At 34.6% G+C, this 17,500-nt stretch overlaps 1 protein-coding gene across 8 annotated transcripts in view; it reads right to left on the reverse strand.

Moving 5' to 3' along the window:
• LOC135219569 (5-hydroxytryptamine receptor 1-like) overlaps positions 1–17,500 on the reverse strand; it is a 313,078-nt gene that overhangs the window by 92,444 nt on the left and 203,134 nt on the right. For 7 of the 8 annotated variants that reach the window (XM_064256443.1, XM_064256444.1, XM_064256439.1 and 4 more), the window contains one exon: positions 7,399–7,470. The exons of the other annotated variant lie outside the window; for it this stretch is intronic. In XM_064256443.1, coding sequence (XP_064112513.1) covers positions 7,399–7,470 — 72 coding nt within the window. The remainder of the gene's footprint in view (positions 1–7,398; positions 7,471–17,500) is intronic. 8 annotated transcript variants of the gene reach the window in all.

The following is a 17,500-nucleotide window of genomic DNA, read 5'->3' on the forward strand; positions in this document are numbered from 1 at the left end:
TTATTTCTATCTATTGTTCGTTGGGCATATCTGGTTCTTAGGGCCTTATCTTGTGCCGCAGTTAGCATTCTTTCTTTCTTCTTGAGTTTTCCCCTCTGTAGCCATAGCCGTGTTTCATCACTGGCCAGGTCTTTAGTCTGTCTCATGTACTGTCCATGCATTGGTTTGTTGTCCCATTCCTCCGTTCTGTCATTCTCCTGTCTCTGTATATTTCTGGGTCTTTGTCTAATTTCATCATTCCTTCTTCCCATGCACTCCTTAGCCACTCGTCTTCACTGATTTTCAGGTATTGCCCCAGTGTTCTGCTCTCAGTGTTGACGCAGTACTTTATGCTTAGTAGCCCTCTCCCTCCTTCCTTTCTTGTTATGTATAGTCTGTCTGTATTTGCTTTTGGTTGTAGTGCTTTGTGTATTGTCATGTGTTTCCTGGTTTTCTGGTCTATGCTGCAAAGTTCAGCTTTCGTCCACTCCATTACTCCTGCCCTAAATCTGATGCCTGGTACTGCCCATGTGTTTATAACTTTCATTGTATTTCCGACATTTAGTTTTGACTTGAGTACCGCCTTGACTCTTTCCATATATTCTTTCTTGATCGTGTCGCTCATCTCTGGTGTTTTATATCCTCTCCTATTATTCCCAGTTACTGCCTCTTATATGTTTTTGATGCTATTCCCATCTGGTAGCTTTATCCCTTCAGTCCTTGTCACTTTGCCTTTTAGTATGTTGACCAAGGCACATTTTCCTATTCCAGACTCCATCCTGATATCCCCAGATACAATCCTTGCAGCCTGGATTAGAGTATCTATTTCTTTGATGCTCTTACCATAAAGATTGATGTCCTCCATGAACATCAGATGGTTAAACCTGATGCCTCCTTTCTTGTCTTGGTACCCAGCATCCATCTTCTGCAGTACTTTTGTCATGGGAGTCATGGCTGCTACTACTACTACTACTACTGTTATTATTATTAATAATAATATTATTATTACTAGCAAACTTAGATAAAATACGGGTGCAGAAGTGAAAAATTTATATGTACTATTTGTTCAGCAATATAAAAATAAGGGCGATTACACGAATAGTCTCTCTCTCTCTCTCTCTCTCTCTCTCTCTCTCTCTCTCGTAATGTAATTCAAGGGACAGTCACTGAACGCAGAGAAATTCTTATTCAGTGTTGTTTCCCCTCTTTTAATGATATTCTCTCTCTCTCTCTCTCTCTCTCTCTCTCTCTCTCTCTCTCTCTCTCTCTCTCAAAGTAAGTGAAAGGACGATCAATGAACGTAAAGAAGTTCGTATTCATTATTGTTTACCCTCTTTTAATGATTCTCTCTCTCTCTCTCTCTCTCTCTCTCTCTCTCTCTCTCTCTCTCTCTCTCTCTCTCTCAATGTAAGTCAAGTAACGAAGACGGTGATGGGATTATCGGACTACTTAGCTCTCAAATCACAAATTATCTCCTCTCTCTTTCTCTCTCTCATTTTTCGATAGCAAGGTAAAATTATAAAATTGTGTGCATTAATCTCGTTAAATGGCTCTCTCTCTCTCTCTCTCTCTCTCTCTCTCTCTCTCTCTCTCTCTCTCTCTCTCTCTCTTGTCGGTGACTTTGATTTAACGGAACAGGGATCTTGATTGGTTCGTTTCTTTGTCAATTACTTTGCACGGTGATACGAATAAGAAAGTACCTTTCTTTTCATTATGTTACTGCAAAGACGCAACTTGTATGTCAGTGCGTCATGGCTACTGATAAATGCTCTTATGAACCTGTGTCTTCCAAAAAAAAAAAAAAATAGAAAGTAGGAACTTGTCAGTTTCCTTTTTATTATGTCCATTGGCAGGATCGAAATTCCTAAGCAACATTACTGGGCAGTACTTCTTCAACATTATTTTGTGCACTGCAGTCCCGATGGATTTAAGTTATTCAAAAAATCTTGTGGATATTGATGATAATTTTCATCTTCTATTGTGTCCGAGCTGAAATATTCGCGACTTTCTCCGGGGAAGTTGTACAGAAATTATGTATGAAAAATCGCAAAGTAACTAAGTCTACGGGAATAACCAGCCTCGTTTCACGGCCAGAAACAGCTCCGTTTCAGGGAATCCCTTCTCTCCCCCACCCCCTACAAAGGAGGGGGGTAGGTTGGATGAAACCCCATTACAAACCATCTTAGGGGTCCCCACCATAACCCTACCAAGTTTCATGCCCATCTGACCAGCCATTTGGCCGTGATTGAATGACAAACAGACAGACAGACATTACACCCATTATAGTATTATTATTATTATTATTGTTTATTATTATTATTATTATTAGTATTATTATTATTATTATTATTCAGTAGATGAAACCTATTCATATAGAACAAGCCGACAGGGGCTATTTATTAACTTGAAATTCAAGATCCCAAAGAATATGGTGTTCATTAGGAAGAAGTAAGGTGAAGTAAATGGAAATACAGAGAAGAGATCCCACTTATTAGAAAAGAAAAATAAATTAATGAATAGAAAAACGCCGGCAAGTTCTTTACCATGAATTAAGATCAACTCATCTTTATCTTAATACCCGAGTAATGTAATTGTGAATTGTACATATGGCTTCAAAGTTTTATAAACAGTACTCAGCGCTCCTTGTGAAGATGGGTTGATTTTGGTTTCAAGTACAGTACCTTAGTTTGTTGAAGTCATCGTCAATATCTCTTGAAGGCTCTGTGGTTATGGTCACTTTCACTCTATATGCAACCCAAAGAGGGACAGGATATAATCTTGGTTAGGGTCGGTCATATCAAAAGTAAACCTCTTTGTGTGTATTCTATTTACTAGTTTATGTGGCCCGAGAAAATTCTCAGGTACGGATGTATTCAGGTTCCAACTTCTTTTATGACATGTCATCGACGTCTATCAAATCTGCTGGAAAAGAAGTACTGGGTGTATAAGGTAACAAGTATAGGCTAATGTAAGTGGTAAATTTCGGTTATGAAATGAAGAACGCAAAGAAGAACGTACTGGATATTCAAGTCTAGATAAAGTTAAAGGAAGAACAAAACGAGATTTGAGAGGCTATGTGGACAAACAGGCTGATGATGTTGACAAAGCCATGAATTCAGGGCTTGGCAATGGTGTTATAGTAGCCAGCAGAAATATATATGAGATAATCATGGACGAAAATATGTGGAAAATGCCTGCCCAAAAAAAGTCAATATTAACACAAGAAGAAGAAAGATAATGATGATGAGAATATTTTTGCGAGATCATGAATAAGAGATTTGAAAGCGATAATTTTATTAATGTAATAAAAGTTGAAGAGGACCTAAATGTACTTATGAATGAATTCACAGTTTTCAAAATGGAATTAGTAATAAAGAAACTCATCCTGTGGAAAACGCTAAGTTATGATGGGATCATTACAGGGATGATTTTAGATGAAACTGAAATGACTTTAGTACAGTAATTTGACTTTTTCGGGAAATTGAATAAAAAATATCTGAACTTGGGAATTGGAAGGCATAGTAGAAGTACCGTTTTAGCCATTACACTGCCTCTGTTCTCCTTCCCTTTCTTCCGTCTTGCTGTCCAACCACTTCAACTTGCGTGTTTCAACTTTGGCACTGAATGGCTGAAGGTGCCTCAGTGCTTGACTTTAGAGCCATATTCTTAGAAATCAGTCAGTTACTCATAGAAATAGTACCCGAGAAATGTGAGTTGCTGTCTGGATGTGGTAATAAGCAGGAGAAAGAAGTTGATAACACGCTGAGAGATGAACAAGTGGGCTGTAGAAAAGGCAGGATTTACACAGGTCAGATATTTTGGTTAAAACATAGTGGGCAGCATTGTATCCCCTTCCGATGGCTTGTGTTGATTATGAGGAAACAATTGATATAATCCAGTATTATGGAAAGTTTTACGTCACTCCACTTCATATATCCAGTTGATGAATATATAAAGTAGAAAAACCTATTCAATCACATAATTTAATCAATTCATAAGGATAAACAATTGAATTTTATGAGCCAAGGTCACCCAGGCATAAAGCTGCCAGTTGGAATGTGAAGGTGGCTAGACACCCCCCCCCCCCCCCCCCCCCCCCCCCCCCCCCCCGCCCACCCCCCCCCCCCCCCCCCCGCCCTCCCTCTCTCTCTCTCTCTCTCTCTCTCTTCTCTCTCTCTCATGGGGAACTTGAGGCGTTCTTGTGCGTATCAGTCTCCCAGCCCACTATAAGCAGTGTTTTAGTTTTGTACGGATTAGTGGTAGGTATCAGTAATATATTATCGATGCTGGAGTTTGTAATACCATAAGGAAATAGTCAAAGGACCCACTGATTTCAGTTTGTTACTTGTCAATAACAGTGATCGTTCATAATTTTAAAGTCAGTCAGTGATTCAAACATCTTGTCGTTACGAATCCAGAATGTAATCATTATGTAAATATGCTGAAATCCCCCACCCTCCCCCAGTTTCTAAACGTCACATATAAAGCCAGATGTAGTATAATGACTGCCAGCCTTCGGAGATTGCCAATGTCATTTGTTGGGAAACCGGATATTGAAGATGTAACCGCCCTAGAGAACAAACTGTCGTGAAGTCAAATAGAGCCAGATTTTCTTTCCTTTGGCTCCATGTATTCCTGTGGCTTTAGTTGGATTATATGGCATTTGGCTCCATGTTGGTTTATTATGTTTTCTTGATTTCTTGGCATCTGTATTTCCGTTGAGATTTGTTTTATCTTTTTTGAGCAAATATACTCTCTAGCTTAGAATACTGGAATCTCATCTTATGATTTTAGGTTTACTTTAAATTTTTTTACATTTTATTTCTTATTTGCTGCCTTATGTTATTTGGGGCTGCAAAAATTTTTTTGATAACCAACCCGTTCAGCCTCAAGGTATACAGATTAATTTGGTTGTTTAAGCTGAATGATGATGGTGTTGATGATGATTTCTGCCATTTATGCACTTCTTTACATTAGATTACTCGAGCATTAGGAAAAACGTACAATTACAAATCCTGCTATTGCTAATCTACTAGAATATCTTGCCAAATTTTTTTATAGGTTGAGGGATATTACTCAAGCATGATACTACTACTACTACTACTACTACTACTACTACTACTACTACTACTACTACTACTACTACCGACATATTTTTACAACTGCTCTGGATGCTTTTTTCAAAAGATATTACTTCACTAAGGGTATTATTGATTTTATGGTTGTATGGTATACGAAGATGAAGAAAATGGCTTGAACAAACGCTAGTATATTGCTGTTGTGTCCATTTAATGTTCAATTGTGTATATATGAAAGAACGAAATACATTATTGCGCCCCTTAGAATATCAAAGAATATCTGGAAATATAGTTTTAAACATATATTTTATATCAGAGTGACTAAAAACTTTGCAGGAAAACAATTATTGATCTTGGTGTGGAATTCTTTGTCGTACATTGACATTTTTCCCTGGGTATCACCGCAAAACATTTGAATTCCTCATCATCTCCTTTTTTGTTAAAGCCTCTCGATCCTCACCTTTTTTTCTCTCCTCTCTTGAAGCAAAAATACCCTACTAAGTAGAGCAGATAATTCGTCTTTCCGAATGGTATGGAAGACAGGTTAGATAAATAATTTAACCGTCAAGGTTGTGACTTGTGCGTGGTATCTATGGGACTATAAAGCCAGATTTACACTAGAATCCCTGACTGGAGAGCGAATAAAATTGTGATAATGTTGAGAGCATTGCTCAAAGTAATGTCCGTAGATATGCAGAGAGATATAACTATAAGGCCTTTGAATGAATCCAGATGGAAATTTTTGTCATGAAATTCATGAATAATTTCTGGAACCGCTTTAATAGCATTATAAGAGATTAAGTATTGTTCACAACAAGCTTCTGAGACCTTAGATGTAAAGGGTTCTGCTACAGGAATAGGGGAACCAATTGTTAGGATGTACAAGGTTACAGATAATAGGGAAAAGTTGTTAATAAGCAAGAAACGAAAAAGAAAAAGAGTAGCAACCAGAATGGATCTCCAAGGTATGAGAAGAGAGGGTAGGGACTGACAGCTGCACCCCAACCTGCTACAACATGAATAACAACCAGCTAAGAGGTTTAACATGAGATTTTGATAAATGAGCAAACTCATTAATGGAGACCTATGCCAGACCTCCCATCCCCAAATTCTTGACAGAATTCACAGATCAGCAAATTTAAAAGATCAATTTTCAATATTTCAAAGTTGTACATAGAGTAGTGGGTAAGGTCCTTTTAATGCCTGAAAAATCAAGGTACGGTGCTCTGAGACAAGTTCCCCCTGTCTTTGAAGACTGTTCATTGAAGTGTTGGGCATTCGTAGGAATAAAACCTATTTGGCATATCTCTTGAATCGAGGGTCATGAGTAATCAAAGAAACCTTCTGATGGAGATATTATTTTGACGCAAAAGGTATTATGGTATACATCCGCTCCATTCAGATCATTCCACAGGATTACGGGCTATGACAAGTAAGAAGGTTAGCAGGTGGTCACTTGAAAGGTGTTGATGATACCCAGAAAGATATCGACAATACTTTCATGAACTTCGGCTTCTAGCATGTAATGGGAAGTTTGCCTTCAACTATATTATAATGATGAACGTGTCTTTTTCTGTAATACTTAACCAAACGCCAAAAGCTGTATGGATTCAACCTCAAAAGTATTTTCTTTACATTATAATAGGGAATCGTAAGACGTTCCATGTATCGAAAATGCAAACTGGATATAAAAATCATGTTAATGGTATAGATCATTATGCACTGTAAATATGAGTGTGCTACTGCTTCATCTAGAGACCTAACGCAAAACTGGACAGTGAAATATAACAACATAGGGCCTTATCGCATCTGGAAAACAAAAGGATTCAAATGGGACATAAGATTTTATGTATATTTAAATTCTAGAATTATTTTGGGTCTTGTGTCTCTGAAGGACGTAGTCTCGCTTTAGTCGTATAAACAGGCCTGCCATCTAGTGGGTGAAGTAGAAAACCAGCTTGTGCTCTATTTTGCACACTGAAGGTTCCATAACTTTTTCTTTCCCTACGTGCAACGTGACCTCAAATCACATATTGATATTTCGATTTGTATCTTTCATTGCATTTTCTTATTTCATTTTAATTTCGTTCCGATTTATTTATTTTTTCAAATAACTCACTGAGATCTAGGTTATTTGGATTTTACCGATGGCCGCAGTTGTAAAATGTGAAAAAGAGACAAATAACTAAAAAAAACCATAAGGCCATTACTCACCACTGAGGCCTCACCAAGATGCAAGCAATCCTGTGAACTAAATATAAAGGAAAATGTGCTTAGATATAAAGAAAACCAGGTGCATATTCTCCCTCCACCATTACAACGATTCTATCAATCTACTTACGTTCTGTCACGGCAAGCATCAAGACTCCTATACGGCGTCTTAGGTACCAACAGCAGTCGGGAGCGCCATGTCCTGTGGATCGTTAAGGATTCGGTATTGACAAAAGTGATTTGACTTTGAAATGAGAGGATTTTCTACATCCTTCTCTCTCGTCTCCCTATTGGGTTTTAGATAACGAGCAGTTTTCCCTCTCACCTAAAATGTGTGTGTGCGTGTGAAAGTTTATGTATAATTTCATCGTGCACAAGTCTGTGCAACTGAATTATTTAGTCATTATTACGAGGTGAGTAAGAAGTAGCAGAGGTGAGGATTAGCTAGTCATCAGGATATGGCGGGGGAGGGGGTGGGGTGATTGTGTTATGATAGTTTAGATTACTTTTTGGCATAGGGTTCAGAAGGGTTCAGAGAAACACATAGGCTGTAAAGTGTTGATGAAACATATTCATATCTAGGAGTTTGTTGATCATACCTGAAGAGTATATGGTCTGTGTACTAGTTTATATTAGTATGCATGTTATTGAATGAAATATGAGGTCTACAGTTTCCTGTGATGTTAAGGCGAGTATGAATTTTTGCCACTGACGACCCATGGATTTATACAGCTGCACATTCATTCTCACTCACTCCGGTAGCTCACGGGAATCTTGGTGCCCCATACCTATGGCCACTTGCACCAGACCTCTCCAAGTTCCCCTGTTGAGTGCTGCATCTCTCCAGTTATTCTCAGGATCCTCCAATACTCCCAATTCTTTTAGATCTGTTAACACGCTATCTTTTCATCTCATCCTCGGTCTCCCCACTGGTCTTCCCCCTTCTATTGATCCTTCCATAACCACTTCCGGCTTTCTGCCTTCTTCCATTCTAACTAAATGTCCTGCCCAACGTATCGTCAGCAATCTTATATAGTCTGTTATTAGCGTTTGCCTGGTTAATCTCTTTATATCTTCCTTGTGTACATTTCCACATTATTTTCGCAAATTTGTAAGATGTCTCTTTTTCGAGCATTTACTCTTGACCCTACGACTTAGTGGCTATAGTTTTTGCTTACGGCTTCGGATCCCCCCGGAAAGAAACCCTCGGATTTGCTAAAGCTTGTAATCACCTAAAGGTATTCCCCCTATGAATAACGAAGTGCAAACTATTGTTTCGTGAGATCCTTTCTGATTAGTAGCTTTTTCCTTATAGATTAACGCTAGGAAAGATTTATCAGGTCTTAAACACTGTTTTTTTCTAAATTGTACCTTGAACGTCCGTTGATCTATATCAATTTAGGTTTGCTTTTAGTTGGTGAATATCAAATAATTGCCCAAGTTTCCGATTCTTCAGTGTTTTACGGATACTCTTACCTTGTGTTCATTTTGCTTCGAGTGGCTGTGCATTTGTGTAGGTCTAGTCTCCTATGCAAATAAGATTTTCCCACCATAGAAACATGGGAAAAAATTAAAATTACACTGCATTCAATTTGCTGTTCTATAATCCTTACTATTGAAGGACCTGAGTATGTCCCATTTCGTTACTTTTGATGATGTTCCTCAAGATAAAATTTCCTCTACGCTTCTGAGAAGATCTTACGCATCAAAAACCTCCATTTTTTTTTCATCCGCTCTGTGGTGATTGTATTTCACGCAGGGTCATAACAATTTCAAATGATCTTTGGATGCATTCCATTAAAAGTGGAGGGTTCTTGTAAAAGTACCTCACATTTGAATACCAGTTGTACGAAGGATAATATTCATAGATTTATCTGTAAATTTTAAAATCTTGAATAACAATCCAGATGTCCATCAGTATCCCAATATCCCTTCAAAACTGTTATAAAAAGCCACGTCCTGAAGTTCTTTTTAAGTCTTTTTACAGTAATCCTCTTGCATGCAGTTATGCTAGTAAGCAATTACCAGTCTTTCGAAGTTTAAAGCGACTATTATGTGAGTATATGTGAGCACACTCACTCACACACACACACACACCACACACACACACACACACACACACATATACACACACACACATATATAAAAATAAATATAATATATATATATTATATATATATATATATATATAGGCAATATATACTATATATCTATATATATATATATATATATATGTACTAAATTTTGATATATTATTAATATTTATATATATAATATATATTATATATGTATATATAATATATATATATAATTATATATATATTAGCACTTTATGAACTTTTGTCACTTTTCAAATAATTTTAAGCCCTTTCAACAGCTATCGTATAGTAGATTTTACACGCTCACTTACATAGATTTTTTCTCTGAGAGCTTATGAGACCTTGAAGATTTTTTCTGTTACAAATCATTTAGCTATACGTGACGTAGGAGGAGAGAGGCTTCTTTAAGTCCGCATTGAAGCAATGATTCCCACACTTTTGCAAGAACATCCCTATACATATGGTAATGAAATAGTTGCGTAAAGTTGTTAGGTTTCCTATAATGCCATGACTTTCGCTAGCTCATAGGATTTTATCAGTCAAGATTGATGGGTATTTGGACCTCTCGATTAGGATATTAACACACATAGGTATTCAGGTAAAAACTAATAAATCAGCAAGACATTCGGTTTTTGACTGCTGTGTAATTACCATGCTACTTTGATCACGGATGTAGTCATCAGATTCAGTTCATAACAGAAACGTGCCCATTTGACCGAATTTCATACTGCATATTCATATGTTTGGCACATATTTATTTTGTCTCATCGACCATGTAAGTAAACAAAAGGGTAAAATTAGGAAAGGTATTTCTACGTGGGCGCAAACAAACAAAAACGCTCTGAACATTTTTGTTATCCAAGTTCATAAAGGACGTAAACTTTAATGAAAAAATATTTATGTTATTAAACGTGATAGGATCGAATTGACATAGAAAAGTGTCTCATTCTCTACAGTGCTGTTGCCTGAGGAAACGTGTAATTATCACACACACACACACACACACACACACACAGGAAAGAAAATATAAATTTCATTGGAGCTAGAGCTTTCGTTTAATTATTATTATTAAACTTAAGGATACAGGCGTACCAGAAAAAGCACGAAGAATTCAAGAAGTTAAGAGGGAATTGTGGCTCTTACAAATTTATATCTATAATAATATATTATATATATATATTATATATATATATATATATCGGAAAGAAAATATAAATAGGTATATTTATAGTTTAATAGAAATATATATATATATTATATATATATCTATATATATATATATATATATATAATATATATATATATATATGGTATATATGTATATATATATAATATATATATATATATATATATATATATATATATATATATATATATGACAAGTAAAGATGTTCTGTTACCACAGAATTCCATCTAATAAATGGAGCCCACAAAAACACCAAAATATAGAAAGAAAGTACTATATTTCAGAGACAGCTGTCTCTCTCTTCAGGTAGGTATGGAATGAGAAGCGTTACAGAAAAGGCGGTATTTATACCAAGAGATCCATCCACAGTTAAGCCAATTTAGGTCACTCCCGTTGATAATTCCTCTTTAATCCTCTTAAGCGTTGGTTGAAGGAAAGATTTTATCAGCGACATCTGAGATCCAGGCGCCCTTTGAGATGTTCATTACCTATTGTTTAATCGCGGCCGATTCTATCATCTGACTTTTGTATCGACAGTAACTCCTATAAATTATACGTGACAAATTCCAGTATATTCAGTGGTTATGGTTATTTATATGGTTGAAAATAGCTGAGTTCTGTTGTACATACCTAACTGACCGTTTATGTTGTATTAATCGCTGGGGAAGTGATTTACCTGTAAATCCGATGTAAGATTGGTCACAGTCCAGGCATGGGATTTCGTATACTCCCGAGTCTGTGTTTTGTCTTTTGTTGGACGTTAATCATGGATTTGGCTAAGGTATCTGAGTAGGTAAAAGCAAAGTTTGAGATTTTCTGGGTCACCATCTTAATCCTGTCCAGGTGTGGAATTATTTTATTGTCGGGTGTCTCTCTGGTCTTGTCTTGAGGGGGTCAATAGAAAATACGTTTGCTTTATGAATCGCTTTCTCAGTTATATGGTAAGGGTACCTTAAAAACGAAAGTTGCTCACGAATTAGTTCAAATGCCAATTCCAGGAAATCTGGGGAACAAATTCGTAAGGCTCTTAAGTTATCGTGACATTCCTATATTGAAGGAATGTCATGATAGCTAAAGTAGTGAAAGTGAGAACGTTGGCTTTCTTTACATGGTAAATTTGTATTCTGTCGTGTGTCTAATTATTAAAATATAAAGAAAAAGAATTTTGTTGTGTGATTCCCATTTAACTCTAGATTTGATGGTGGGCACTAATGCATTAGATTTTTAATGGAATTCATTAAAATTGCCCCATGTATTATCCCAAAATATAGAATATCATCCACATATCTCATTCACAGCCTTGGAGGTCCACAGCATGTTTTTGGGTTTTATTGCATTTATTACGGTAGTTTCAAAGTATTTTATGTATTCATTAGCTAAAAAAGGACTTAGTACTCTCTTTCTATATTGTTTTACTGTTTTTTTATGGGATCTTCTTGATTGTAGTATATATATCATATATATATATATATATATATATATATAATATATAAAAATATAAGATAATAATATATATATATGGATATATATATATATATAGATAGAATATATTACATTATATAATGTATTGAATATATATATATATATATATATATCTATATATATATATATAATATAAGTGTGTGTGTGTGTGTATATATATATATATATATATATATATATATATATATATATATATATATGTATATATATATATATATATATATATATATATATATATATATATATATATATATATATATATATATATATTATATATATATATATATATATTAGTACTTTCTATATTTTGGTGTTCTTATGGGCTCCTATTGTTAGTTATTGTTATATATATATATATATATATATATATATATATATATATATATATATATATATATATTCACCGTCATTGCCATGCAAAATTTCTTTTAATATCAAAATCACTCAACTTGGGAATAATACACCAAAGGAGAACTTATAAATGAAAAGCGATCTGTCACTAAGGGGACTCAACCACCAAATGGTTAGCAGTGTTGAAAGGTTGTCGTTCCCAACCATTCGGGGGTCGGGTCCCCCCGGTGATGGATCGCTGTTTACTTATAAATTCCCTTTAGCTTTATTATTCTGACGCTGAGTGAATTTGATGTAAGATCACATGTATAGCTAAACGTTTGCGAGTGAAATTCTATATATATATATATATAATATATATATATATATATATATATATATATATATATATACACATATATACATATATATATATATATATATATATATATATATATATGTATATATTATATATATATATATATATATATATATTATATGCAAGCACGTACACCCGCGCACACGCACGCACACATATGAATATATATATATACTATATATATATATATATATATATATATATTATATATATATATATATATATATATATATATATATATATATATATATATATATATATACACACACACACACACACACATTTACATCTACATACACACACACACACACACACACACACACACACACATCACACACATATATATATATATATATATATATATATATATATATATTATCCCGAGTATGATTGTCCGATAGTGGCATATACTCGGTCTTTATCATATCAATTACAACTGCGCTCACAAATGAGAAAATTTAAGTAAAAGTTCTTTTCCCCTACCCTTTCCTGTAGTAGCTAATCATCAGAAGTATTTCCTGTGTGTGAGGTCCTTCCTAAAGTTGTATCTCGTTAGGTTCCCTTTGGGACTATTCTGACTTTCGAGTCAATGCCGTAAAATCGGGAAGAGTCCCCCTCGCTTAAATCCCAGGTGATTAACGACCTGTCAAACACCTTTTCCAAAGAACCTATTCCATTTCGTAATCCTTAGTGTACTCATTTTAGTTTTAGTATTGTTTATTTGATAATTGGCACTAGTGTTCTGTTTAACCTTGTGATTTAACGTAAACTTGAAGTTCCACGGAGACTGATAGTGCTCCTTGTAAAATTCACTATTCTGATACCCCTATTGAGAATTTAAAATCCTTATCTCTGAATCATTCTGTTATAAGACTAATCAAGTCGGGGTTCCTTTTTCCTTTTCTGTTTGTATATGCCAGTCCGCCCAGTCAGATTAATTAAACTGAAACCGCTGTTGCTCCTTGGCGATGTATTGCTTTTTGGAAGGATGACTTTCCAGAATTGGTGGCATGTAACTATCTATCTATCTATCTATATATATATATATACTATATATATATATATATATATATATATTATACATATATATATAGGGCTGTGCCTAGTATAACTAGGCGCCCTGTGAGGTTATTAAGACCTGCGATGTTATATGCAAGTATCTGGTTGTATACCCCCCATCCTCTCGTCGGAGTATCTTCGATTGAGACGATAATTTCTAAGTCAGTATCTTCTTTGGGTATAAAGGCGAAGATGTTTCAAACTCATGATGATGAACTTAACAATATATATGCGAAACTACATCTCTTGAGTAGAGGCAAGAAGGCGGTTAAGAGAACTTGATTCTAGGAGGGGAAGTAGAGTTCTGAGTTACAATGCATTTACAAAATCATAGGAGAGCAAAGCTTAGCTCAGCATACTAACATGCAGACAGACGAACATGTGAGAGGAAGTCACATAGACGTCTGTGGGTTATAGGTCACCAGGTTCTCAGGCGAAAGCACTGTGACCTGTTTGACACAACAATGGATTTGATTATCACAGACAAATGCAAACCAAGGTGCCGCTGATACAACACGCCAATGCTTAGCTTGCATTCTTTTTATCAGTCTCTACCACACTCCTTGTTATCTCAACAGTGACCCCTTGGGTCATCGGCTTATTTATATATGGAATATATATTTTTAAATGTAACACTTACATATAGACACTCATACCTCGGAAATAACTTATACTCAATGGGAAATATAAGATAAATGTTTCGTAACGAATAGAATTAAAAAGGTGATTGACCTAAAACAGCAATGTACGGTGACTTAACCACTAAGCCATCAAGATTTATAGTGAATTTGATGTTTAATAATATTTGTGGCAAGACATTTTTTAAAGGAAAAGTGCCACATTGTATGTGACAAATAATCAATATATATGTATATATAGAACACCATACAGCAGAATTTATATAGATATAGGGGCGAAGCTACTGAGAAATTGAAAGTTTTTTGGTAAAAACCTATGCCTGAAGTATAATTATTTATGGGAGGATGGCTGCTTTAGTGTAATAGTGGGTATAAGACAAGAATGTGTTATATCCCTAAGGCTATTTCATTTTTTTGTGGAAGGAATGATATAAGGATTAGAAACGGCAAAACAAAAAAAGTGTAGGGGAGAAAAATTAAGGTTAAAAGGTTAAATGGAAACCATAATTATTGTGTAATAATTGTGTGAGATTTATCTATCCTAGTTATATAGGATTGATTGATTTATGAAAATTTGTCTACACAGCCAAGTACTGGGACACCTTCCACCATTCATTGCTAAAGACATTTAAAAGAGGGAGTTGAGTGCTTGGACATGAAGCTCGAAGAAAGGAAACGGAATGTAGTAGATATCCAGAAAGGCGCAGGTACGCAGTGCCTTTGTGAATTGTGACATTTAGAGTGTGACTAAATATAAGCTCAGGTTTGCGCAAGGGAGAGAGAACTACATTTTATGGTTGAAAGTTACCCGAAGGCAACAACTGAATAATTAAAATGCTTTTATTCGATAGAACAAGTCTTACTGTTAAGAGAAATACTGATCATATATGCTGATTCATCATTTCATCACAAGAAAATTGAACAGCAGGGTTAAGGTTTAGGACTCTATGCTATAGCCTCTAAAGGTTTGTTGATAATTGCAGTCGAAGAAATGTTCAATATAAGATCGTTTTTCCTTGCGAATCTTCATATCCTGTAAGAAAGTAAAATTAGGCGTTGCGATGTACAACCCCTAATTTAACTCGATCAATGAAATAACTCTCTCTCTCTCTCTCTCTCTCTCTCTCTCTCTCTCTCTCTCTCTCTCTCTCTCTCGTTTTCAGTTGCTTTCAGATAGATAAATATAAGAAACATTTTTCTTTGCAATCAAATTCTTGTCATCTTTTATGTTCTAAAGAAAACGCACAGTACTCAGCGTGGCATTCCTTTAAAGTAAAAAAAATGAAATAAATAAATACGAATTTACGGTTCTGCGTGAAAAGAATGTATGGTACGGTCAAGGGTACGGTAGAATACTGCAGCGTTTATTATTATAAAAAATAAAAGACCATAGTAATGATATATGAATTATAACCAAATGTATATTTGCGCTTCAATAGTAAAATGAATAAATATTTCTCGTTAATTTTGGAAGATGTAAAATAGAGAAAAATGAACTTACCTAAATATGTATAAATCGTGGAGGTGTACATGTACGTCAAATTACGTAGAATATAAACAATGTAAGTACTGAGTGTTCACTAGCTCTTTGATTCCTTATCTCATTATTGAACAGGCTTGTTAATGACTAATCCTCTGTCGTACCGTCTCAGTCAAAAATAAAATCTCAGCTTCATTATAGCTTTAACAAGATTCCACGATGTCCTTTGATCGTCAAGCAGTCTCGTAAACCAGCCACGGTTAGGTAATGACACTAATTAGCTGTTGTTAATGGTGTGTAGCCATCAGATTTTTACGTCGTTAAAATTCATGGATTGGAAGGAAATAAAATGAATGAATATAAACTGGAAGAAATGGAAACATTTGTATTAAATGAACAGTAACTGTGTGTATCCATAAGTGATAGTTGTGATTTGTTTGAGATTGGATTGGCTAGAAAGTGCCCCTTTGATTTTGGGAATGAGGCCATAGCAATCGAAGATAAAAAGATGAAAAAAAGAATGGAATCCATTCACTTACTCTTTTGAGGAAATTTGTTTATTAAGCTCGAATAGCTAACTCAAAATCATATGACTCAAATGTTGGAGAAAAAATTTGACTCTTCGCAAAATATGTTATCGGAGTAGCAACGTCAAATTACTACTTGTGAAAGGAAAGCATTTTCAAACATCTTGCCGGATGTGATAGTATTTTGAAGCACTATATATTATTTTCGCTTGAACATATAGCATTTTTATATTTGTTCACACGTACACACACACACGCACGCACGCACGCAAGAACACACAACACATACATACATATATATATCATTATATTATATATATATATATATTTAGTTGTGTGATTGTAATGCTTGTGTATGCACACACACACGCACGCACGCGCACACACACACACACATACTATATATATATATATATATATATATATATATATATATATTATATTTATTGTTGTGTGTTTGTAATGCTTGTGTATACGTATGTATATGTATGCAAGTGGATCCATGCATTTTTCCCGGATAAGCTTAATAAACAAACTTCATCGAAAGAGCAAGTGAGTGATTTCATATATACATACAAACACACACACACACACACACACACACACACACACACGCACACACACCACACAATATATATATAGTATATAGATATATAGGATATTTGATATATAGATATATATATATAATATATTTATATATATATATATATAACATATATAGATATATTATAGGTATAATATAGACTATATATATATATTGAATTATATATATATATAATATATATATGTAGGTGGTATTATACAGTATATATATATAATAGATATATATATAGATATAAGATATATATATACAATAAAATTTTAAAATATTAAATATATATTAATATAATATATATAATATAGTAAGATATATAACTATATATATATATATATATATAGTTGTTAACATTACGCAGTCTACTAACAGCAGTAGCCTCGTCACCTCGTCACTAAGAAGGAATATTGGCCTCTTCCACTCGGATATTTTAACGGCTCAATCGTGGCTGAAGCTT

Source organism: Macrobrachium nipponense, chromosome 1 (assembly GCF_015104395.2).
Source record: "Macrobrachium nipponense isolate FS-2020 chromosome 1, ASM1510439v2, whole genome shotgun sequence".
Taxonomy (NCBI): Eukaryota; Metazoa; Arthropoda; class Malacostraca; order Decapoda; family Palaemonidae; genus Macrobrachium; species Macrobrachium nipponense.